General features: G+C 38.4%; 1 protein-coding gene across 4 annotated transcripts in view; it reads right to left on the minus strand.

Annotated features, from left to right (window-relative positions):
• Positions 1 to 26,932, minus strand: part of GABRA5 (gamma-aminobutyric acid type A receptor subunit alpha5) — an 82,581-nt gene that overhangs the window by 23,086 nt on the left and 32,563 nt on the right. For all 4 annotated transcript variants that reach the window (XM_077868394.1, XM_077868385.1, XM_077868372.1 and 1 more), the window contains one exon: positions 3,508 to 3,590. In XM_077868394.1, coding sequence (XP_077724520.1) covers positions 3,508 to 3,590 — 83 coding nt within the window. The remainder of the gene's footprint in view (positions 1 to 3,507; positions 3,591 to 26,932) is intronic.

A 26,932-nucleotide genomic window follows, 5' to 3' on the forward strand; every position in this document is an offset into this window, starting at 1 on the left:
CACACTTTTAAGTATTTGTTACAGCAGCACCCACTTCTCAGAACCAGTATATGTGTTAGTCTCCAGAGAAATAGAATCAATAGAACATAGATACGCTTAAAAAAAATATATATATATATATATATATACACATACACAGAGGACAGCTCAGGTGGCTCAGCGGTTTAGCGCCACCTTCAGTCCAGGGCTTGATCCTGGAGACCCAGGTTCGTGTCCCATGTTGGGTTTCCTGCGTGGAGCCTGCTTCTCCCCCCGCCTGTGTCTCTGCCTCTCTCTCTCTCTGTGTCTCTCATGAATAAATAAATAAAATCTTTAAAAAAAATTATTATGAGGAATTGGCTCATGTGAAAATGGATGCTGAGAAGTCCTTCAATCAGAAAGCTGGAAACCCGGGAAAAGCTGATGGTGAGTTCCAGTCTGAGAACTGGCTGGCCAGAGACCCAAGAGCTGATGTTTCAGTTTGATTCAAAGGCAGGAAAAGACCAATGGTCCTGGCCAAGGCAGTCAGGCAAGAGGAGTTTCCTCTTATCATAGGAAGGTCAACTTTTTGTTTTGTTCAGGACCTCAACTAATTGAATGAGACCCACCCACATTAGAAAAGGCAATCTGCTTGCCACAGTCTATTAATTTAAATGTTAATCTTATCCAAAAGTATCCCAACAGACATCTCCCAGAAGAATATTTTACCAAATATCTGGGCATGCCATGGCCCAGTCAAGATGACACGTAAATTAACCTTCACAGAATTGAAAAATACAATAACAAAGCTCAATACATGAGTTCATAAGCAGGATGGAGGGGAAAAAGGAAAGAATCAGTAAGTTCAAAGATAAAACAACAGAAATTAAATAATATGAAAAATGGAAAAAAACAGGAGAAAATGAAAAGAGCTTCAGAACTTATGGGAATATAAAAAAAGATCTAATATTCATGACATTGGAATCAGGAAAAGAGAAGAGAAAGAAGATGAGGGAGAAAATGTATTCAAAGAAATAATTGCTCAAACTTCTAAATTTGGCAAAAATCTATAGATTCAAGAAGCTTATTAGCAAGGCCCACGCGGGATAAACTCAAAGAAATCTACACCAATACAAATAATAAACTTCTGAAAACTAAAGCCAAAGAAAAAAAAAAGCCAAAGAAAAAAATGACATCTTACCTATAAGGGAAAGATTATTTGAATGGCATCAGATTTCTCATCAGAAAACAAGGAAGCATGAATAAAGTAGCACATTTTTCAAGTGCCAAAGAACTATCAGGACAGAATATTATATCTGGTGAAAATATCTATCAGGAAGGAAGGGAAAAATCAAAACATTTTCAGATGAAGAAAAACAAAGATAATTTATTGCCAGTAGTCTATCCTAAAAAATGGCTAAAGGAAGTTTTCTAAGCAGTTATAAGATAAGCTTTATTATAAAATATGTTATCACATTATTATTTTTATTACTTTATTATAAAATATCTCGGAGCAATGAGAATTTAAAAAGAAGACAGTAAGTAAAAATATGGATAAATATAACAGATTTCTTTCTTGTTTTGAGTTTGTAGAACTAAGTTTGATGGTTCAAATAAAGCCAACACTCTGATATGTTTCTAACTGTACAAAAAACATCTTTAAGACAACTGTATTATAATTATGGGAAGGTAAGCATATTTAAAGTGAGGTAAGGTTTTTGTTTTTCAGTTGGTCTGGTAAAATGAAGACACTAGTAAATTGTGATAAGTTATGTATACAGTTAACCCTTAACAACATGGGTATGAACAGACAGGTCCACTAATACATGATTTTTTTTCAATAAGTAGAATATAATACCGTGAATGCATTTTCTCTTCTTTATGATTTGCATAGTAACATTTTCTTTTCCCTGGCTTACTTTATTGTAAGAATACAGTATATAATACGTAGAACGTATAAAATATGTGTAATTTGATTGTTTAGGTTATAGGCAAGGTTTTCAGTCAACAGTAGGCTATTAGTAATTAAGTTCTGGAGAGTCAAAAGTTATACATGGATTTTCAACTGTATGGGAAGTTGGTGCCTCTGTCATGTTGTTCAAGGGTCAACTGTATGTAAACAACTACAGCAACAACTAAAAAAGCTATATAAAAATATACACAGTTCCCAATTTAAGATGGTTTGACTAAAGATTTTTCATCATGGTGGTACAAAAACAACATGCACTTAGTAGCAACTGTACTTCAAATTTTGAGTTGTGATCTTTTCCCAAGCTAGCAATATGTGGTTCTGGGCTGTAGCAGTGACCCACAGCTCCCAATCAACCAGGTGATTACAAGGGTAAACAACTGACACATTTGCAACCATTCTATGCCCATGCAATCACTCCATTTTTAATTTTTATACAGTATTCAATAAACTGCATGAGATATTCAATATTTTATTATAAAATAGGCTTTGTGTTAGATGATTTAGTCCAACTGTCTGCTAATATAAGTGTTCTGAGCACATTTAAGGTTAGTTAAAGCAGTAAAAGTAGAAATCTGACAAGGCTGCATACTAGAGGATCCCAAATCCTATATCCCAAATATGACATTCTGGAGAAGGAAATCTATGGATACAGTCAAAAGATCAGTAGTTATTAGGGACTGAGGGAAGGGAGGGTGAATCAGTGGAGTACAAAGGATTCTAAGGGCAATGAAACAGCTTTGCATGATAATATAATGGTGTATACACTAATCAAAACCTATAGAATATACAACGCAAGAGTCAACCCTAACATAAACTATGAACCTTGATTAATAATAATTTAACAATATTGGTTTATCGATTATAAAAAATGTAGTACATTAATACAAGTCTGCTGCTCAGTCTCAAAGAGCACATTCTTCTGCTTTCAAAAATGAAAACTTCACATAGCATAAGCACAAATGATAGCATAAAGAAAGAATGGAACAGTTTGGTTCTAACCCTGCCTCCCAATATCTCAGAAGTGAGGATGAGGCTGTAGGCATACTTTGGGGCCAGTGTCCTCACTCCACTGTCTGGGATGGCTAGAATTCAATACTTTCTACTAGAATCAGAGAGATGTTCATGTTTCCTAATATGTGTACAGGGTCAGTTAGTGAGGGTGAATATGATAATGTCATTGCTCTCATGGAACATTTAGAAGAAGTCAGTTAAGACAGCAATGACTATAATGCAATAAAAAAAGATACTGGCTGGGTACTAGAAACTGGGTCTTGAAGACTGGCACCTTGGAGAAGGCAACCTGCATTCTGAGAATTGAAAACAAGAAAGAAGTGTCAGGTGAAGATCTGGAAACACTTCGCCAGGATCAAATTCTGATGGTTCATGCCTCTACTCATATTCTCTCAGTCACAGATAAGGAAACTAGTCTGTGAGGACAAATGTATAAGAAATCCACAGCATTGGAGTCTTCTCAAGTAGACTGCTATCCATTTTCACATATGGAACCTAAATTCTGAATAAATGTGGAAATAACCCCAAAAGTATATCCATGGTTCTTACTTGTGAAAATAACTTACAGCTGCCAAATTTCAGAGGGCAAGCATGGGCATCCATCGGGAAGTCCTCAAGTTGCATTGGGCACTCTGCGGAGATGGTCAAGCTGAAAAGTAAGAGATGCAGACCTTTATTTTTTAAAAGATTTTATTTATTTATTCATGAGAGAGACAGAGAGAGAGGCAGAGACATAGGCAGAGGAAGAAGCAGGCTCTCCCATTGGGAACCCAAGGCGGGACTTGATCCATGGACCCGGGATCACATCCTGAGCTGAAGGCAGACACTCAACCACTGAGCCACCCAGGCATCTCGAGATGCAGACCTTTAAATGACTTACCAATTCTGGCTATTTACTGAGCAGCCACCATGTTCCATAAAACCATGTTAAGTACTTCACTTATTATTTTAATTACCATCTTTCATGAAATTGTCTAAACTGTCCCATCAAATTATATAGGTTTGCATTGAAGATCATATCATTTAAAAATAAGGCTTAAGTCAAATCTAGTCAGTTCTGTATCTTGGTCTGTGTGTCTATACATACATTACCACTTGTAAAGCAATTTCCGATGGCTTTAAAAATGATTTATTCTTTGTTTCCCATCCCTTATCCAAAGTAATCTAAAAAACTTCTTTTAAAAAGGCTGAAAATATATTGATTTTCTATAATTGTTTATAAGCTCAAAAAATATAAATGTGCAACATAAATGCTCAGTGAAAATCTTGACCAGAAGCTGGCTACAATTATTGTATACTGGACTGATGACATGACACTGTAGAGAAGGTGAAATTGTATTATGACAGCAATCTTCTGTACAGCCTAATTGTTTTTAATCCAAGCCTTGTCTCCAGATAATAATACTACTGTCTACTACCACTGTCATCAATGACTCAAACAGCAATGGTCATAATAATATCCACCAGGTCTATGCCAGGCACTAATGCGTCTAATCAGAGTAGCATTGTTAAGATTTGTTGCTATTAATATCTGAATTTAGAAGTCAGGAAAGTGATACATAGACATTAAAGGATCAGGACAAGGATGTGGAGCTATTATGTCAGAAAGTCATCATTTGATTCTAGGCCCTCAACTGCACTGGTTCCCTACTGGCACATCCACCACACACCAAGTGGTAATGGGTTCTGTACACTTCCAAAGTGGCCACACTGTTGTGCTTTTATTTCGCTACAAACTTCACTAATTAGGTAAATTTCACTAAATTTCCTTAATGCGTTAATCTTCTGTTTCTTTGAATTTCTTAATCTATTATTTAAAATGAAATTAAATTACCCAGAATGAACTCATAAAACATTCACCTTTAAATAACTGTTATATTTATGTTTTTAGACAAATAATAATTTGACATGATATTAGCACTATTGGTCCTTCCCTCTTATATTGAGTCTGGATCTTGCTATGTGCTCAGGGTGAGAATAAATATGTAAAAACATTCATTTTTGCCTTAACTACTTCCTCCTGTTACAACAGATTAACCTTTTGCTATTAAATTGGGCACAGAATTCACACTTGATGATTACAGAGTAGCTAATGTATGTATTCTCTAAATAAATGAATGACACAAACATATGAGTCAGTCTCAAGCCAATAGCTTGAGAGGCCATTCCCCCAAGGATGGAGTAATGCTCAAAAGGTGTGAGTCACATGGACTAGAACACAGCACCAGAGTTTCACATTCAGGCAGGGATATGGCATTTAAAATGAAACACTGTATATGTTCATAGAAGAATGTGGAAATGTACAGAGGAATTGGAAGGAGAAAACTACAAATAGATATCATTTAACATAATTTCACCTGGTAAATTTTGTTCAGGGTTTTTTTGAGATGTATATGTATACATGTATACATGTATATGTATTTTTTTTTGCAAAATATATGTAAAATTCAGTCTTTTTTATGCCTAACATTAGTAATAGGGTACTTCCCATGTCAAAATCTCTATATAACGATGACTCTAAAACATGAATATTTAATTCTAGGATACAGATGTGTGGGCTATGTGTTTATATATATACATATATTACATGTATATATTACATATACACATGTGTACATAATATGTATAATATTAATGTATAATAATAACAAAATAATGCATATATTAAACCAATTAGCTATTGTTAGACTTTTAGATTGTTTACATGAAAGGACCTCTCCAACATAACATAAACTATGTAAAAGAGCTATTATTAGAGACTATGAAGTGGATAAATTGAATACTTACTTATTAGAATTAGGGAAATTATGACTTAAAATGCCTGTGAAGAGAGCATTTAGCCAACACATAAGAAAATAATGCTAACTGTATCTGGCTGTTAGCAAATTTAAGACTTTTTAAAAAAAATTTATTTATTTATTCATGAGAGACACAGAGAGAGAGAAGCAGAGACACAGGCAGAGGGAGAAGCAGGCTCCCTGCAGGGAGCCCAACGTGGGACTCAATCCTGGGACTCCAGAATCATGCCCTGGGCCGAAGGCAGCGTTAAACAGCTGGGCCACCCTGGCTGCCCCAATTTAAGACATTTTTAAAGTAAAGCAAATAGTGGGACAGAACATTTAAAGGAGTCAAATATGTTTTAAAAGATAAACTCACAATGAACTCAGATAATCTAGAATTTTCTTCAGACGCAAATTTTTAGTGGGATGATAGGAAGTATATATAGAGCTGTAATGCCAAGTATAAAGCAATAAATATGAGAATAAGCACACAACATAACAGTGCTGTAGGAACTTAGAGGAGACCTGTTTTGATTTGGAGATTCTGTGCTGGTCTACAGCCTCTGTTCAGACAGGTTATGGATGCTGGTGTAAGGAAGACCCTGGGCTCAGTCAGTGGGAGCAGTGGGAGGTAGGGTGTGAGCAGGGCTGCTTCAGGTGATCCTGACTGTCTTAGCCCAGCCACAGGTATGACACATTTGAACCAGTAGACCCAGCTCTGCAGTCTTCAAGTTGCCCCCCACCCCCAAATGTTGACAACTTTACGGGCCCTAGTCTCATCATCAGAGTGATGTGGAGATGGTCTCTCCACAGCAGAATCTTCTCTCTAGACATAGCCATGTCTGCCAGCTCACATAACAGCTTCTGTCCCCCAGGAAACATACTACTGCCCATCAGGCCTGGAGGCTGACTTGAAGCCAGATGTGTTGTCTGAGTCCTTGGCAGTGTGGTGATTCATGGTTAATCCCTCCTCCCTCTCTGCTTTATGGTGGTACTTTGCTTCCATCTCCATGGCCCCTGGAGGCACCACCACCTGGCATTTCTATTGTTTGCCCCTACTTGTCAGAGAAGATCCCCTCAGGGAGACTTAACCTCCCACCGTGGGCACAGTGCTCACTCCTGACTTTTTCCCCTTTTCCTCATGTCTTCCTTCTTTCTTGGCCAACATCATGTATTTATAACAAGGATTAAAAGTCTTCCTTTCTGCCATGGTGGTCTCATCTCTTTCTTACTCAGTTCATCTCATGTTCTCCTTTATTCTGGCTGTTTGGTGCTGAGAGCTGGTTACTTCTGAAACCGAATACACTGATATTTAAAGATGATAAGAATTGTATACCAATGAGTTTGCTTTCAGCATATAGCTGGAGGAGCAGAGAGTTTAGTGATGGTAGGCAGAGACCAGTGGACAGAATTTAGCTGGATCTAAAAAGAAGAGTATGTTTAAAGAAAGAGTAATTTCAGCAAAAACACACAAAAAAGATAGTAATTCTACAATTACTATCTCAATAAGTACTATCAGTAAAGCCTCATGGACTGTTCCTCCATTTTAAAAGGCCTCCTTAGAAGTATAGTTCCAAATCCTGGAAAAATATACATCTATGTAATGTCTTCTAAAGGATGAATGTATTATTCAGCTAAATCCCCTAATAGCAAATGTTTCAGCCTCAGTAGGCAAACAACATTTAAATTTTTGATCTCTTCAAACATTTCCAAAATGGCTTATGCCTTTATAATACTCAAAAAATATCTCTAGATAAGAGGAAGCCTTCCATTCATGGAGTCCCTGAAATGTAGAATGCCTCGATATATAACTAACCTCCTTCACACAGAATTGAGATCAAAGCACTCTAAAGAATAATAGATTGTCATAGCTCCAAGGAGCCAGTCAGGACACCTACTAGAAACTTTCACTTTTGAAACCCAAAAGGTTAAGAAATGTGCCTTATGGAAAAACTTTACTGAATTACTAGTAGAACCAAGAATCTAGTACTTTTTTCCCAGAGGTTGAATTTCAATTTTGCTTCCCAGTTCTGTTAAGACATTTAAGCATTAACTCATTGAAACATATGTCCCAATTTTCAACAACATTTTATTTTTAGGGTGGGAAAGGGCACTTTGTGAGATAAACTATTTGCTTCAACTTGGATTTATATTATCCTAATTAAGGGTTTAGGATCCTAAACTCACTAGAGAGCTCCCTGCTTGACCAGGGGCAGCTCACATTAAAAAGCACTTTAAGATGGTTAAAACAGCCAAATCTAAAGTAGCTTTGCCATTAACTAACTGTGTAACCTTTGTAAAACTGCCTAACTTCTCTGGTCTAGTTTCCCATTTGAAAAAGAAAGAAAATAACAATTGCTTTTACTCTCTGAAAAAAAAAAAAAAAGTTGGTAAGTGTGAAAAGGGGCTTAGTCTCCAGATGTCTACTCAATAATTTCTTCAGATTTGAGTCTTCTTCACTTACATGAAAATACTGCACTAGTGCAGTAGGAGGTGTATTGGTGGCAGGCAGAAAAATGGTCCTACAAAGATGCTCATGTCCTAACTCCCCACAGTCCCAAACCCATAGATATGTTACTTTAAATGACAAAGGAGCTTTATAGATGTGATTAAATTAAGGCCCTTGGGATAGGAAAGATTATCCTGGTTTACTCAGATGGGCCCAGTATAGTCACAAGTGTTATGAGAGGGAGGAGGAGACTCAGGGTCTAAAAGGAGATGTGATGACAGAAGTAGAGATCAGAGTAATGTGGCCATGAAACTCAGGAATGCAGGTGGCTCCTAGAAGGTTGGAAGAGACAAGGAACAGATTCCCTCCTAGAGAATCCAGAAAGAATTCCAGGGGCTTTATGCAACGGATACAATGATGAAATTGGATACTTAGATGAGATTTCCAAACAAAGTGTTGTAGTTGGGGCCTTTTTTTTTCCTGTTGCTTGTAGTAAAATGTGAGAAGAAAAAGATAGGATGAGGGAATAACTGCCAACAAAAAGGGACCAGGACTTGATGATTTGGGAAATTCTCAGTCTATTCAGGTTGCAAAAGATGCTATAATTAGAAGATTAATTGTCAGAAAAAAAAAAAACCACGCCTTGTATAGTTGGACAGCCTTTTGCCAATGCCTCAAAATATCAAAAGGTCAGAATATTCAGTTACACAGTAGACTCTTTGAGATTAGGTATGTGACTCATGGGTCCCCTCAACCGTTTAAGCAAAAGACAGGAATAAAGATTAGATTATCCATGAAAGATTTAACTAGGAGTCTCTAGTCTAGTAGTGTGAATTCTTGAGACACACATAAGAGACCTACAAAACTTTTGAGAATTTTATACCAGGAGAAACACTGCCAGTTTGAACTGAAAAGGACAGAGAGAGGGAACAGTGCTTCATTTTTTCCTGACATTTCCCCCCTTTCATATGGGAATATCTGTAACTGTTATATGTCTGTCCTACCATTTGATTTGGGGAGCAGAAACTTGTTTCTTGAGTTCCACAAATTCACAGATGGGAAGGTATTGTGCCTCAGGGTAGATCACACCCCCCGATCATCTGGCATAGCTGATTCAGATAACTCCAATAATGGTATTTGGAACTTTCGAGCTGCCGAGATTTGGTCTTTAATTCAATGCTGTAATGAGTTGTGACACTGGAGATATTGGGATGGGGTTAATATATTTTGCATATGGGACAGACAGGAGTTTTGAGGAGGACCAGAAGACAGATTGTGGTAGGCAAAATAACAACCTCCAAAGATAGTCATATCCTAGTTCTTCTTATCTACCACAGCAAAAGGAACTTTTCGGGTGGACAGGATTAAGATTCTTGAGATGGGAAGATTATCCTGGGTTATCTGGGTGAGCCCAATATAATCACAAGGCTACTTATAAGAAGAAAACAGGAGTGTCAGGCTCAGAGAAAGAGATGTAATGATGTAAGGAGTAGTTCAGGGTCAGGAGCCAAGGAATGCACACATCCTCTAAGAAGCTGGAAAAAGCAAGGAAATATTCCTCCTTAGAGAATTTAAAAGGGACCCAGTCTTGCCAAAATTTTGATATTAGCCATGTTAGATCTGCTTCACGCTTCTAGCCTCCAGAGCAGTGAGTAATAAACGTATGTTGTCTTAAGTCACTACATTCGTGGTAACTTGTTACAGCAGCAATAGGAAACTAATACAGGAGTTTCCCTTAAAAAATCATATTACTAATCAAATGGCCAGTTGTTAGAATGCTGAAGAGCAGCCCCATGTATATTTTGAAATCATTTTCCAAAGTTAAAAAATTTAGTAATATTAGCAAATTTATAAACAGCTCACAAAGTGTTTGCTACAATAAAAATTCAGAACTTGATAATGAAATAGCATCTCGTGCAAAGTATCCTGGCTTGGTCAGTTTTTGAGCTATACACCATGCCTCAGCTACATTTACTCAGTGGAAACATAACCTTTCTTTAAAGTTCCTACAATAGAGCTCAGGCAATATATGAAATTTTGGGGGGACTCTTAGAATTCAATATTAACAGAGCATCGATCGATTGGTGTTATGGGAAAGAAATAAGGCTTAATTTGGTCTTGATACTTTTCTAGCCCTATGAGTCCTTGTAAAGAACAGATGAATGCTTAATGTAGATAACTTATATTTACCATAGCAGCTCCCATCTGAAAGGCTGAAGGGTTTTGAGATAGAGCAAAGCTGGCACTGTTCACCTGGCATTCCTGTAGGCAGCATCTTTATTATATTGTAGCCTCGCTGTGATGCCACTGGCTTATTCCCACCTGTATGGGGTTGTGAAGGGCTCCTTCAACCCTCCAGTAGGAATGCTGCTGGATAATTAATTCTCCTTGCTCTATGGCAAGTCACATCCTCATTGTTGATGTAACTGTAGATTCACACTGCATGTGAGGAGCATCTTTTCTACTGTGAGGGATGTCAAAAGGAAGCCCAGCCCTGAGGGGTATATGCCTCCTCTTTCTATATTTAACTCACCTCTAGACTGGCGAATGGAGAGAAGTTTATTCATGCATTCAGTTACAGATAATTGACATTATTATTAATACAAATATGTAAATATACTATATATACAAATATAAATTATATATATATATATATTTAATAAGTCACTGGTGCTAGGAATAACACATAGCCCTGCTTCTCCTTACCCTTTGATATCTTCCTGATGCTAAAACCCTACTCCACCCGAGATTTCTCCCTTGTATGCCTGAATTCAGAAAAAAACTTCAAACCTTTTCATTTAATAAAAGAATGCAAGAAAGCATCTTTCATCTTATAAAACATCACTAACATGATGTGCCATGCATACTATTGGTTAGGGTATACCAGTTCTTGGGAACCTAAATACAATTTGTAATAATGTTTTGAGGGAAAATGTATTCTAAAATTCAGTCGACTACCTAAAAACTGAACTTTTTGAACTAAACATTTTAGTTCTTGGGAACCTAAATACAATTTATAATAATGTTTTGAGGAAAAATGTATTCTAAAATTCAGTCAACTACCTAAAAACTGAACTTTTTGAATTTAAACTTTTTGAAACAGTGCATGTTGGAATCCCAAGGTCATTGCCAGGCTCATCCCTTCCTCTCCCTTTTTATTAACTATAGTATATGTACTGATCCCTTCTGTGGTAGTTGTAGATCTACTGGCATTGTGTTTGGTTCAGACCAGAACTGAAAGCCTCATTACTTTCAGGACCTGGCTGTTGTGCTCGTCCTGGTTAGCCAACCTCCTAAAGGAGCATCACCCTAACACTAATGGCCCTACTGAAATCATAGGCAGTAGTTTTGCCTATGATCAAGAATAGATGAGATACCAAGTTCTTCAAGGGTTAGTGAGATATTGGAATGAGGAGTAGCCAATGGAGAGCTAAAAGAATAAAGGGTGCAGTGACCTGCTTAAAATGTAATAAAATTTAAATTCAGTGATGGGCAACCTGGTAAAAAGCAGAACTTAGGAAACTATGTGAAAATTCCAATAAGAATATACTAAAATGATGAATGTTCTGATTCATACAATTGTAGAGTTCCATGCTTTAAAAAAATCTGTTATGAACATAATGAATATCTTCTTTTCAGCAATGGAGGCAAATTCTACGACTTACTTCAAGCTTGAGTTACAGATTTCAGTAACTCAATTTTAGTCAGTAATTTCAATTTTAGTCAGTTGAAGGCTAATTTATTCATCTTGTACTCATAATAAAAATGTACATGAGACCAACCATTGGAATTATGCTGGCTACAAGTTCTCTGTGAACTTTGCATCCCTCTTCAGCTATTGGAAGCAATACTCATTTATGTCAAGAAAGTTAGTGTATGTGTGATAATTTTGCAAAGTTAACATATTTTATATCAAAAGGGGACATAAACTATTGACCTATTTTGATTAACATGGCTATATCTATTAATACTCATGTTTTTCAGGAAGGCATTCTAATGATTAACTTGAGATTGGAAGTATTTTGTTAAATTTTTATATGTATTCACATGGCCAGCACAATTCTTACTAGATCTAAAGTAGGAAAATAAAGACAAGCCTGAACAATAAAAAAAGAATGCAGCAAAAAAGGAACAGCACAAATATGCAAGAAAGTTCCTTTCTCAAAATGAAATTCAAGTGTGTCTTTAATCATAAAGCATAAAATAATCAATACTGTAATGCAGGAGGAAACAGACAGAAAAGGTAGTAGAATCAAATAGACCCTGCTTTAAAACTCTCATCTCAGGCTCTCAACATTCCTGGGCCTGAAATGTCTTCTAAAGGGGATTATACAGCTTATTTTACAGTGCCATTTTAAGTCCTGAATATAAATATGTAATGCAATGTCTGACACATAATAGATACTTTAAAAATGCTAGGGAAGAAGTAAAGGAGACATCAGCAAAAGTGGTGAATTAGGGAACACACACAAAAGCAATGAAAAAATTGACAAAAAATTGTCACATCATCTCTCTCTCTCTCTCTCTCTTTTTTTAAAAGAAAACTGGAATCTAATAAAGAACTTAACAATAGCCAGGAGAATGCTTAATGAAGAAAAAAAAAAATACCTGAAACCCAGTGAGCAAGTTCTGTAGCATTTGAACTTACCCTGTTACTAGCCCCCATTTCATAGTTCTGCAGTGACTTTGAAAATAGCAGCCCACATCCCTACTGTAGGATTCTGCGGGAGCTGAAGGTAGGTCCCTGAAGGACTGACTCAGGGTTTGCTTTAGTTTCAAATGACTCAGAGTTTTCCAAGACTCAGATGTCCTCTAAGGGACCATTTGTTCAAAACATTTAAGCACAAACATATTCACAACAGCCATGGGGCAACGTATACAGTGGGGGCAAACAATAGACAAACTGAAAAATCCAGGAATGAGAGCCTAAGGAAAGAGATACTTGGAGAAGTAAGGGCTGAACACTCCAGAGAATCTAGAAAAATATGTGCATGTCCAGGACTGGATGCATGTTCAGAAAAGACCCAAGAAGACTAAGTTCTCATCTCCAGCTGAGCTAAAGGCACTGCAAAAGCAGGACATGAAAGCTATGGAAGTTATAAACTGCCTGGCTAAGCACGGAAGAAGCACCCCAACACAAACAAAACTTATCTGCAAAGACTGAGAATTTTCATTTTTTGGGAAGTGTTCCAGATTTTAATAACATACAAAAATATAAATGCCAGTATTATTATATTTTTGGTTTATAATCCCTCTCTTACCCTATATTATTTAAAAGACAAATGAATAAGATGAGAATTATCAATTAATGTTACTGGCCACACTAAGTAAAATGATGTAATTTGTGACAATAACAATATAAGGGAACAGAGCTATGCAAGCAAAATTTTTATATACCACTGAAACTAAGCCAGTATTAATTCAAACTTGATTGTCATGAATTTAGATGTTAATTTAAATCCCCATAGTAAACACTTGGAAAATAACTACAAATATATACAGTAAGAGAAAGGAGATGGAATTGAAATGGTACACTAGGAAAAAAAATTAATGGAACACAAAAAAGGTACTAATGGAAAAAACAAGGAACAGAAAAGAAATAAGACATATAGTAAGCAAATAGAAAAAAGGCAAAGTCTTTTCTTGTCAGTAATTATACTAAATATAAATGGAATAAAACTTCAATTAACAGGCAGAGACTAATAGAATCAATAAAAGAATATGAACTATGCTGTCTACAACAGATTCACTTTAGTTCCCAAAACACAAGAAGTTGAAAGTGAAAAGACTGAAAAAGACAATATATTCAAACCATAACCAAAAGATAACTTAAGACAAAATTTGTTTTAAGAGACAAAAAAGGACGCTATATAATAATAAAAGGCTCAAGCTATCAAGAATATATAGAAATTATACATACATGAACCTCACTTCAATACCTCACTTTCAATAATGGCTAAAAAAATTGGACAGAATATTGATCAGAAAATAGAAGACTTAAACAGAAGACACTGAAAAGTAATCAGACCAAACAACTGTATACAGAACACTCCAACAAACAGCCATATACAGAACCATCCAACAACAGCAGAATATACATTTTTTAAGGGCACATGGAACGTTATCCAGGATAGACTGTGTGTGTTCACCCACAAAAAAAGTTTCAATAAATTTAAATACTGAAATGATACTAAGTATCTCCTCTGACCACAATGGAATAAAACTAAAAATCAGTAACAGAAAGAAAAGTGAAAACTTAATAAACATGTGGATATTAAACCACATTCCTAAGTAACAAATGAATCTAAACCACAAGAGAAATCAGAAAATAACTTTGAAATGAACGGAAATGAAAAACACAGCATGCCAAAATGTACAGGATGCAACAAAAGTAGTCCCTAGATTGAAATTTAGAGCTATAAATACCTACATTTTAAAAAAGGAAGAAACAACTTAATTTCATATGTTAAGAAACTATAAAAAAGGCAAATTAAACCTAAAACTAATTGAAGGAAAGAAATATTAAAGATGGTATAAATTATATAAAGAACGGAAAAAACAATAGCTTACTGGGCTTACAAAGAGGTCCTAGGGCATAGGGCATGCTAAGTAGTAATGTGAAACCCTTAGAGTCCCCAACCCCAGTTCCAGTCTTCCACACTACAGATAATGCTGTTTTCAATTTCTGAATCTTTTCTTCCAGATTTCTGAATGCTATAGATAATGAATGGAAAAATTTAGCCAGTTTTAGAGTATTATTTGACATGTTTTAACAACCTGGAATCTTTCAAATGATGACACCCCATCCTTCTTTTGGGGAGATAATAGAAAGGATGGTGTTGTAACAGGTAGGTACATAGGAGGACACTTGATGTATAGGTGCATAGGAGGACACTCGATGTACTAAGTGACCCTGAGAAGACTGACCCAAGGACAGCTACATCAGAGTGGCAGCCTGCATCATCTTCCATAATGCAAAATTCCATATTTGTGCTGAATCTTCTGTTGGTCTTTATTCACTGAGCAGAAAGCATCTCGTTTTCCATACTTAGAGACTTGACAGTGATTTTTCCATTTAAAACTGCCAATCAGTGCCATTGCTCTCAATTTCCATGACTATGGATTGACTCTCAATCTCTTTTTCATACTTCACATTTCAAAATGCTCTATTTTCTACTATGGTAACCTCCTTGTTTTATTGAATATAGTTGACATACAATGTTTTGTTAGTTTCAGATGTATAATGATTCAACAATTCTCTACCTTATGAAATGCTCACCACAATGAATGTAATTACCATTTGTTACCATACAAGCTATTACAATATTATTGATTTTATTCCCGATGCTGTACTTTTTATGTCTGTGATTCATTTATTCTATGACTGGAAATTTGTATCTCTTAATCCTCTTTATCTATTTTCCCCATCCCTTCACCCACCTCCCATCTGGCAACCACTGGTTTGTTCTCTGTATTTAGAGTCTATTTCTATTTTGTTTGTTCATTTGTGTGTTTTTAAAATTTTTTAATGAAAAAATAATAGTGGTATATATGTAAAATGGAATATTAATTACTCAGTCATAAAAGAAAGATGAAATCTTGCCATTTGTGACAACATGGATGAATCCAGAGGGTACTGTGCTAAGTGAAATAAGTTAGACAGAAAAAGAGAAATACTATATGATTTCACTTATATGTGGAATCTATAGCAACTCATTCTGTGACAGTCCATCATTCCCACAAAGCCAAACAAGTATTCTAGATATCTGGAGTTTCTGTGAATCAGGAAAGGTTTCAGATTTTTCTCACTTTTCTTTAAATTCCTGAGCTCAAGGCTATTCAGAAAAGAGTCATCAACTTAGAAATGGTGCATTATTTACAGCAATGTGATAAAAAAAAAAAAGGCAGTACAAAGCTCCTCAATGTGTCAGCCATGTCCCAGTACATAGTGGATGCCCTACAAGTGGCATGACTGGTTTGCACCATACTAGTTGGGTAGATGGTGGCCCCCAGAAGGGCCAGTGAAGTATGGTAGAGAAATAATTAAAAGTAGACAATGATACACAAAACCAGCTGGTTAACAAAGAACTAGGGACACAGTCACAATTTGAAAACACTGGGATGAGTTTCAAACTTTTGCAGAATGTGCATGAGGAGATGGTGTCCTACCCTATAGGACATAATATATGACATAGGTCATAATCAGGGCTTGACTGTGTTTTAGAGCATCTAGGTAAGTAGACCGTACTTGGACCCACCGAAGCAGATGAATGTTCAGAAAAGAAACCCAAGGGTGATGTTAAAGGAACCCTATTCTCTCTAGATCCATGCAGTCAAGTCTCAGTTCAACCACATAAATAAGGCAAAATATATGCTCAACCTCCTTTCAAGAGAGCACACAACACAACTTGAGTGGCCGTGGATGACATGTTTTAGCATCTTTCCTAGTGAGTGAGGAAAGGAACGCCACTGGTGAATGGACATTATAGGAAAACAAAGGCTCATGCAGGGAAGACCAACATATGCTTCAGTGTCCTACTGTTCTGGAGGCCAAGAGGTAAAGACAAAAGAAAAAGGGAAACTGAGGAAACTGGGTGTGACTGGGAGGAGATCCTTGCCAGCCTTTGGCCAACTATTATAAATAGGTGACAAAGAAAGTGCAAGTCGAAGCTGTGAGAAAACACATATTGTCATGTGTATAATGGGGGTGTAGACAGAAGTACCTCCTGTGTGAGGCTGCAGCCCATGGGGGCATTGTGCCAGGAGCCTTGCTTGTGCCATCTCATTGATGATCTCCCAACTTGGGTGCATGCTACAGAGACTATTCCAATCTTCCTGATGGGAAGTGAGACTCTGAGAGATGGCATCGCCTGGTGAAGTGGCAGATCCAGACCACTGCCAGCCCATCTGATGAACAAGACTTCTGCTCCAGGCACATGGCTAACCTTTCCTTACATGGTCCAAGTATTCAGAGAGAATCGTATTCATTACATGGAGACATGGATCCCTTCCAGAAGTCTTTTTTATTTTGATTTTTTCCCCCAAGTGAATGCTATATACTTGCTGGACATGGTGTTTAGACCTCCTGCACCCTGTGGTATGGAGCAGGACTTTCTCATCTGGTAGCTTTGATGTGGCCTCTGACCTCACAACATCCTCTCCTGTTAAATGGAACAGTGATTCCTACTACTCCTGGATATCTGAGAAGGAAAGTAGATGTGTGGCCTATGTGGGTGGTCAGGAAAGGTTCTGATTCTTGCCCTAAAACTTCCCACAGCCCAAAGCTAAAGTAACTAGCCCTGAATACAGGGATCCTTTGAATCAGTCCCTGTCCATCACTCAGGTCTTATGCCTGCTGCAGCACACAGTTCTTAACTACTTCCTTCTGACTGATACTTTCACATTTGTACATGTTTGCCCCTATGTCTGGAATGCCCTTGCAACTCCACTGCTCACCCCAACTGCCGCACCTCCTCAAGACTTAGCTCAGGTATCACTTCTGTGAACCCTCCCCCTCTGCCGCCCACATGCAATGTCACGCCTCTGCCCCTCACTCACTGCTGTATTCTCAAATTTGCCAGCCTCCTTCTCGGTTTTATCCAAGTTCTACAGATGGTGTTCCAAGCACAGGTTTTCAAGGAATTTTAAACCAATGAAGGGATAGAGCAAGTGCAGAGAAAATGAAAGTGAAGGGTTGAGCAAAGGCAAGGAAGCAGTCAGACCGTGGGTCAGCTCCTGGGGTCACTGCCTAGTTATTTAACACCCAGAGAGATCAGTCCAAACAAATCTGTCGCCTCGCCTCTCCCTGCTTAATAATATACTTTCATTTGGGAGATTAAGGCCTATCCCCTCACTCCCACCCCTCGGCAAATGTGCCTACACATCGCTCCAGCTTTGGCACTGAGATGTTCAGAAAGGATAGTCTCACTAGCTTAGCTGTGCAGCAAGAAAGCAGAGCAGAGAGGGGGAAGGAGTATGTTCTTCAGAAGCAGCTCCAATTTTCAGTTATTCAGGTAAGCAAAGCGTAGCTTGTATGCCTGGGGCCTGACAGCACACCAGGTGCAGGTGAACACCAGCACAGTGGACAACACCCAGCAGCCTCCAAGAAAGGTTCACGTCTGTCTGCCATCCCTAAGCTCAAGCACCAGCGCACTGACTGCCGGCTGCCCAGAGCGTGGTCTCTGCTGCTCCACATTCACGGAAAGGGCTTAGCAGTATGCTGAGAGCCAAATATAAAACCTCTACTTTGACTGCATTTTGTCTGCACTACATATCTTCACTTTGTGGTCTCAGAGGCTACACAAGCTCAAGTTATTTAAGACAGAATTCTTAAATTCAACCTTTCTCTGACCTTCTCAAGAAAGCCCAATGACCTTCAACTGTTCCCATTCATTCATTCCCTTAAATCATTTTCTTGAGGAACAGTACAACTTCTGCAAGACAGATCTAGGAATCACATTTGACACTTCTCATACATCACTCCATTTCAATTCTATCAACAAATTCTGTCAATTCTCCCTCCAAAATGACTCTGCCCATTTTTTCCCCCCATCCATGGCTTCTGCCTCTGGCAGAGTTGTCATCTCCTACCTGAATATGGCAAGCAGTCCATAACAGCTCCTTGATGCCACTTGGAAGCCTGATTCCTTTAAACCATATTTTTTCACAAGGCAGCATATTCCTAAGCTTAAATCACAACAGACGTCCCCAGTGCATTAGAATGGACCTCACTCCCCACATTAGCTTCCCCTTGTTTCCTTAAAAATATTGAGCTCTATACATCTACTCACACCACTTTTCTTACTTACCCAATGCTGCCTCATCCTTCTAGCCAAAACTACAAAGTGAAAAAGAGCCTTTCTGGCCTTACCTTCAGCCTAAAGGGCCCCTCTTACTATTTTCCTATGTTCTTTTTCTTCTCTGTGTCTCAATGCTAACAGAAAATAACATTTCCTAGGCTTATATTTAATAGTGCATATTTATTGACCTTATTAATATTGCTGAAAGCATTATGGAAAAAAATTAGATCAATTTTAAACAAAAATAATTTCAGTAATGCAAATTAGATTAGCAATGTTTACTATTTTCCTTTAGATGTTTATTAAAAATATTTATAGTTTATTTGGTTATTCATATTTTTAAACTGCTTTTCAAAAAAGATCACCCCAATTAAAATATTATAGGGAAGTGATATCACTGAAATGGCAACTTAGAAGAGCCCATCATCTGTAACCCCACAAAGATCAACACTTAGCTCTCCACGAACAAAAACAGCTTTGTTAGAGAACTGGAGTCCACTTAAGAAACTTTAGCAACACAATGGAACAAAAAGTCAGTGGATAACCACACAGAAAGCAAAGGAAGACAGCTTCACTTTGCTCCAACATCCCATCCCCCAAACTCAGAACAAAGAGGAGACTCCCCAGGTAGAAAGTGTACCCCCACCAGGAAAGGAAGAGCTGAGTGAGTGACCAGCTTGCCCAGGCTTTGGAGGCACCACATTAAGTTCTTGCTTCAGTTATACCCAACCAAGACTGGCAAAGCAAAAGCATAAGTAAAATAGGTGGTGAAGAACAAGGAATAAACACAGGGGCTGCCAGTGGTGGCCACACAGCAGGAGCAAGAGCGGTTCATAGTAGTCTGCTCTACCAACAAACCCAGCAGATTTTACTGCCAAAGAAACCACAGAGTAGCCCAGACACCGCGGAACCCCTGCAGATTCTGCTGGCAGTTGCCCCACAGGTATTAACATTCACTGATGCCAGCTGCCTGCATCCCTCCCCACTGTGCCCCAGCCCAGGAACTTTAACTAGCCCTTCTGGCTGTGCATGAGCATGCCCCCACCTGCTCCCTGTCCTGTCTCCAACTCCCATGTGCCTGTGGTATAACCCAGCAATGGTAGTGCACACAGACAGCCAGGACTCCCATGCTGCCAGGGAGACCTCAATTGGCCCCAGGCCTTGCTGCTTGTCCTGGCTCCCACCACTACATGCAACCAGCCCCTGCCACTACATACCTGCAGCTGACTCCGAGTGTGCACACGACTGACTGTACTCCGAGTGTGCACACCACTGACTGTAGCCACCACAGCCATCTGCTCTGGCCCCTAGCCACAGACCATGGAGATATTGCTGAGGACCCAATGGCCATTACAGGGTGCTTGCTGCAATGCTTGCCGAGGGCCACACAGTTGTTGGTGCCGTGGAACCCAGTGCCTGAAGTGAAGAGACATAATACCCCCCATCATGCCTACCACATGCTATGCATTTGGTACCCTATACCATTAGACTCAGGGTAATATCACCATTAGTGTGCCCCTACCAGCAGGCAAAAGGACTCCCTTCCAAAAGTCAATCTAGAATGTTTGAAAGAGGTTCTTCTTCAAATGTGCAGACACCCATTCAAGGTTACTGAGTCATAAAGAATCAGTGAAATATGACTCCACCAAAGGAACTCTTTGTAACTGGCCCCAAAGAAATGGAGATCCCAGAGTTGTCCAACAAAGAAATCAAAATAATTGTTCTAAACATATCCTGAGAGGTACAGGAGAACACAGATAAATAACAACTTTAGGGAAGTAATATAAGATCATAATAAGGAGATCAGCAAAGATATGGGGGGGGGGAATCAAAAACAGTATCACTGGAGCTAAAGAAGACAATGACTATTTAAGAATTCAATGGAAAGTTACAACAGCAGATTATCAAGCAAAAGAGACTATCAGTGAGTTAGAAGATAGTTCAATTGAAATTATCCAGTCGAAGAAGTTTAAAATAAAAAAGAATGAAAAGGAATGAAGAAAACCTCCAGAATTTATAGGACATTATTAAGGGAAAAATATAAAAATATACTATAATCAGAGAGGAGAAGAGAGGGAGAAGGGAGTAGAAAGCTTATTCAAAGAAATAATACTTCAGAATGTCCTAAACTTGGGGAGAAATTTGGATACCCAAATTCATGAAGCTAATAGACCACTCGAAAATTTCAACCCCCAAACAATTCTCTCCAAGACAAATTGTAATAAAACTGTCCAATAAAAAGGACAAATATAATTTTAAAAGCAGCAAAAGAAAAAAAGTCTCTCATACAAGGGAATCTCCATAAGCCTATCAGTAGATTTCTTTAGCAATCATGCCAGAAGAGAATGAGATATATACCTAAAGTACTAAAGCAAAAAACAAAACACATAAAAAAAATCCCAATGAAGAATACTTTACCAGATAAAGCTGTCCTTCAGAAATTAAGATGTCAGAAAGACTTTCCCTAGCAAACAAAAGCTGAGGGAATTCATCACCAGTAGTCCTGTCTTACAAGAAATGCTGATCAAACTGAAACTAAGGGACATTGATTAGTTATATGAAAATATATAACATAACAGCTAAGGTAAGTATATAGCCAAATTCAGAATACTCTGTAATATTGTAATATGGTGGTGTGTTAATAAAGGTTAAAGGGAAAAAGTATTAAAAATAATTGTAGGGATACCTGGGTGGCTCAGTGGTTGAGCATCTGCCTTCGGCTCAGGTTGTGATGAGGTCCCAGAATCAAGTCCTACCTCGGGCTCCCTGCAAGGACCCTGCTTCTCCCTCTGCCTATGTCTCTGCCTCTCTCTGTGAGCTCTCATGAAAATATGAATAAAATCTTTTAAAAATTGCTGCTATAATAATTCATAGATATACAATATAAAAATAAATCAGTTTTAACAATTAAAAACATAAAAGGGGGAATAAGAGAGTAGAGATTTTTTATGTGATTGAAAATAAATTGTTATCAGCATAAAATAGATTGTGATATCTATAAAATGTTTTATGGAAGCCTCATGTAAATATCGATTCACAAAGGAAGAGAACAATAGAGGAAGAAAGAAATAGGTAACTATAAAACAGCACAAGAAAACAATTAATAAAATGGCATTAGTAAGTTCGTACTTGTCAGTAATTGCTCAATGTAACTACATTAAATTCTCCAATCTAAAGACATAGAATGGCTGGATGGATAACAAAAGTAGACCCAATTACATGCAGCCTATAAGAGATTCAGTTTCGACCTAAGGATGTACACGGGCTCCAAGTGAGCAGATGAAAAAGATATATCATGAAAATGGAAACAAAAAGAAAGGAAGAGTAGCTATGCTTATATATGACAAAACAGATTTTAAGCTGGAAAAATGTAACATGATATAAAGGAGGTCATTATATAATAATAAAGAGGTCAATTCATCAAGAAGATAGCAATCCTAAATATATACGCACTCAACACTGGAAAACCTAACTGCAATACTAAATGTAAAACCTAAATTGGATACTAACAGATCTGAAAGGAAAAACAGATAATGCAATAAAAGTAAAGGACTTCAATACCTCACTTTCAACAATGGATAGATCATCCAGGAAGAAAATCAATAAGGAAACATTGACCTTGAACCATACTTTAGACCAAAAGGACCCAACAGACATAAATAACTATTTGCCAACAAATTGAATGACCTAGAAGAGATAAATAAATTCCTAGAATATACAAACTACCAAAAGTGAATCAGAAAGATGAATCAGAAAATCTAAAAAGATGTGTAACGAGTAAGGATATTAAATCAGCAATCAAAAACCTCCAAAAAAGAAAAGTCCAGGACCTGATAGTTTCATTGGTGAAATCTGCCAACATTTAAAGAATTAGCACCAATCCTTTTCAAACTCTTCCAAAAAATGAAGAGGAGAGAACATTCCAAAATCATTTTTGCAAGACCAGCATTATCCTGATATTAAGGCTTTCTTCTGGAAAGGAATAGATAAACATCCCTGGTGAACACTGATGCAAAAGTTCACAACAAAATGCTAGTAAGTTCAATTCAACATTATATTAAAAAGACCACAGTACAGAACCACAAAAGACCTGAATAGACAAAGCAATCCAGGGCCACAAAGCAAAGCTAGAGGCATCACAATACCAGACTTCATGTTATATTACAAACCTGTAGCAATCAAAACAGTATGGTACTGGCACAAAAATAGACACCTAGATCAAAGAACAGAACAGAAAACAGAAATAAACCCAAGATTATACGGTCAATTAATGTTTAACAGAGTAGGAAAGAATATCCAATGGGAAAAAGACAGTCTCTTCAACAAATGGTGTTAAGAAAACTGGACAGCAACATGCAAAAGAATGAAAGTGGATTACTTTCTTATACCATATATGCAAATAAATTCAAAATGGATCAGAGAACTAAATGTGAGACCTGAAACTATAAAAATCCTAGAAGAGAACACAGGCAGTAACTTCTTTGACATCAGCCACAGCAAATTCATTCCAGGTAAGTTTCCTGAGGCAAAGGAAACAAAAGCAAAAATAAACTAATGGGACCCTATCAAAATAAAAAGCTTCTGCCCAGTGAAAGAAACAATAAAACTAAAAGGCAACCTATGGAATAAAAGAAACTTGTAAATGTCATATGTAAGTAAAGGTTAGCATCCAAAATATATAAGGAATTCATAAAAGTTAACACCCCAATATTGAATAATCCAGTTAAAGGATGCCTGGGTGGCTCAGCAGTTGAGTGTCTGCCTTCGGCTCAGGGCAGTTTCCCAGGTCCGGGGATCAACTCCCACATTGATCTTCCGGCAAGGAGCCTGCTTCTCCCTCTACCTATGTCTTGGCCTCTCTCTGTCTTCATCTCTCATGAATAAATAAATAAAATCTTTTAAGGAATAAAAAGAATAATCCAATTAAAAAATGGGCTGAAAGCATGAACAGACATTTCTTCAAAGAAAACATACAGATGGCCAACAAGCACATGAAAGATGCCCAACAGCCCCCCCCACCCCACCCCACCCCCCCACGTGCCGGCCGTGCGGGGCGGGGTCCAAAAAAATTTTTAAAAAATTAAAAAAAAAAAAAAGAAAGATGCCCAACATCACTGATCATCAGGGAAATACAAATCAAAACCATGAGATACCACTTCACACTTGTCAGAATCACTAAACTCAACAACATAAGAAACAACAGATTTTGGTAAGAATGTGGAGAAAGGAGAACCCTCTTGCACTTTGGTTGGAATGTAAACTAGTGTAGCCACTCTGGAAAACAGTATGGAGTTTCTTCAAAAAGTTAAAACTAGAACAACCTTACCATCCAGCAATTGCACTACTAGATATTTACCAAAAGAATACAAAAACAGGGCAGCCCAGGTGGCTCAGTGGTTTAGCACCACCTTCAGACCAGGGTATGATCCTGGAGGCCCGGGATTGAGTCCCACCTTGGCCTCCCTGCTTGGAGACTGCTTCTCCCTCTGCCTCTGTCTCTGCCTCTCTCTCTTTCTCTCTCTATGTCTCTCATGAATAAATAAATTAAATTAAATTAAAAAAAAAACCCACACTAATTCAAAGGGATACATGCACCTCAATGTTTACAGCAGCATTATCTACAATAGCCAAATTATGGAAGCAACTCAAGTGGTCATTAACTGATGAAAGGATAAAGAAGAAGTGATATATACATACAATGGAATATTATTCAGTCATAAAAAAGGATGAAATCTAGTAATTTGCAATGACATAGATGGAGCTAGAGAGTAGTATGCTAAACAAAATTAGAAAGACAAATGCCATATGGTTTCATTCATATGTGGAATTTAATAAAAAAAGAAAAAAACAAATGAGCATAGGAGAAAAAAGACAGACAAACCAAAAAACAAGCTCTTAACTATAGAGAACAAACTGATGGTTACCAGACCGGAGGTTGGTGGGAGGATGGGTTAAACAGGTCATGGGGATTAACGAGTATACTTGTTGTGATGAGCACTGGGTGTTGTATGGAAGTGCTGAATTACTATATTGTACACCAGAAACTAATATTACACTGAATGTTAACTAAGTAGAATTTAAATAAAAACTGAAAAAAGGCAAGATGGCAGAAGAGTAGGGTCCCCAAGTCACCTGTCCCCACCAAATTACCTAGATAACCTTCAAATCATCCTGAAAATCTACGAATTCGGCCTGAGATTTAAAGAGAGAACAGCTGGAATACTACAGTGAGAAGAGTTCGGCTTCTATCAAGGTAGGAAGATGGGGGAAAAAAGAAATAAAGAAATAAAAGGCATCCAAGGGGGAGGGTCCCTGCGAGGAGCCGGGCTAAGGCCGGGGCGAGTGTCCCCAGGACAGGAAAGCCCCAGGAAAGCCCCCGTCCTGGAGAAGCGGGAGCTTCACCAATCTTCCCGGGCTGAAAGGCGCCTGCAGGGAGTTAGAGTAGGACCCCAGGAGGGCGAGGATGCCCTCAGGCTTCCTGGGACACTAACAGGGCACCTGTGCCCCTGGGGAGAGCGTGCCACACCCCGGCGGCCGAGCTCCCTAATGGGCTGCAGCAGGTGCCCGGCTGGACCCGGGAGCAGCTCTAGGCAGCTCAGGCGGAGGCTCTGTGCAGAGGGGGCTACTGGGCCCTGGGAGCGTGTTTCCAGCAGTGCAGGCCCCTGGGGCCCAGGACGCTGGGGGACAGAGCCCAGGATCCGGCCTCCCCCCAGGACAGGCAGAGGCGGGGAGGGCACAGAACAGAGTGGATGGTCCTGCCACTGGGCACCCCCAAGCTGTGCATATCAGCGGCCCCCGCCTCCAGAGCATCCAGGCCCCTGCAGACTGGGAGTTGAGGGAGTTACTACAGGAGCTGACTCCAGGGATGGAGAGCTGGCCACCCCACTGTGGTTGTTCTTCCTGGGGCCTCACAGGATAAACAGGATAAGCAACTTTCACTGAGCTGTGCACCAGGCAGGGGGCTGAGCACCTCCCCCAAGGGCTCACACCTGAGAATCAGCACAGCAGGCCCCTCCCCCAGAAGACCAGCCAGACAAGGGAAAAACAAATTATTGACAACGCAGCACTGGAAAGTTCCAGGGGAAGTCGAGGGATTTACAGTATATAGAATCAGAGGATTCTGTTTGCTTCCCCCCCACCTTTTTTTTCTCTTCTTTTTTTTATTTCCTTCTTCGTTTCTTTTTCTTTTTCTTTTCTTCTTTCTCTTCTCTCCTTTTTCTCCTTTTCCCAATACAACTTTTTTTTTGGCCATTCTGCACTGAGCAAAATGACTAGAAGGACAAACTCACCTCAAAAGAAAGAATCAGAAACAGACCTCTCCCACAGAATTACAAAATTTGGATTACAATTCCATGTCAGAAAGCCAATTCAGAAGCACTATTATAAAGCTACTGGTGGCTCTAGAAAAAAGCATAAAGGACTCAAAAGGACACTTTTGTGTCCTTAAAGGACATAAAGAACATAAAGGACACTTCATGACTGCAGAATTTAGATCTAATCAGGCAGAAATTAAAAAATCAATTAAGTGAGATGCAATCCAAACTAGAGGTACTAAGGACGAGGGTTAATGATGTAGAAGAACGAGTGAGTGACATAGAAGACAAGTTGATGGCAAAGAGGGAAATTAAGGAAAAAAGAGAAAAACAAAAGATCATGAGGATAGGATAGGGGAAATAAGTGACAGCCACAGGAAGAAAAATCTATGTAATTGGGGTTCCCGAGGGCGCTAAAAGGGACAGAGGTCCAGAATATGTATTTGAACAAATCATAGCTGAAAACTTTCCTAATCTGGGGAGGGAAACAGGCATTCAGATCCAGGAAATAGAGAGATACCCCCCTAAAATCAATAAAAACCTCTCAACACCTTGACATTTAATAGTTAGGCTTGCAAATTCCAAAGATAAAGAGAAGATCCTTAAAGCAGCAAGAGACAAGAAATCTCTAACTTTTATGGGGAGAAATA

This window comes from Canis aureus, chromosome 2 (assembly GCF_053574225.1).
Source record: "Canis aureus isolate CA01 chromosome 2, VMU_Caureus_v.1.0, whole genome shotgun sequence".
Lineage (NCBI taxonomy): Eukaryota > Metazoa > Chordata > Mammalia > Carnivora > Canidae > Canis > Canis aureus.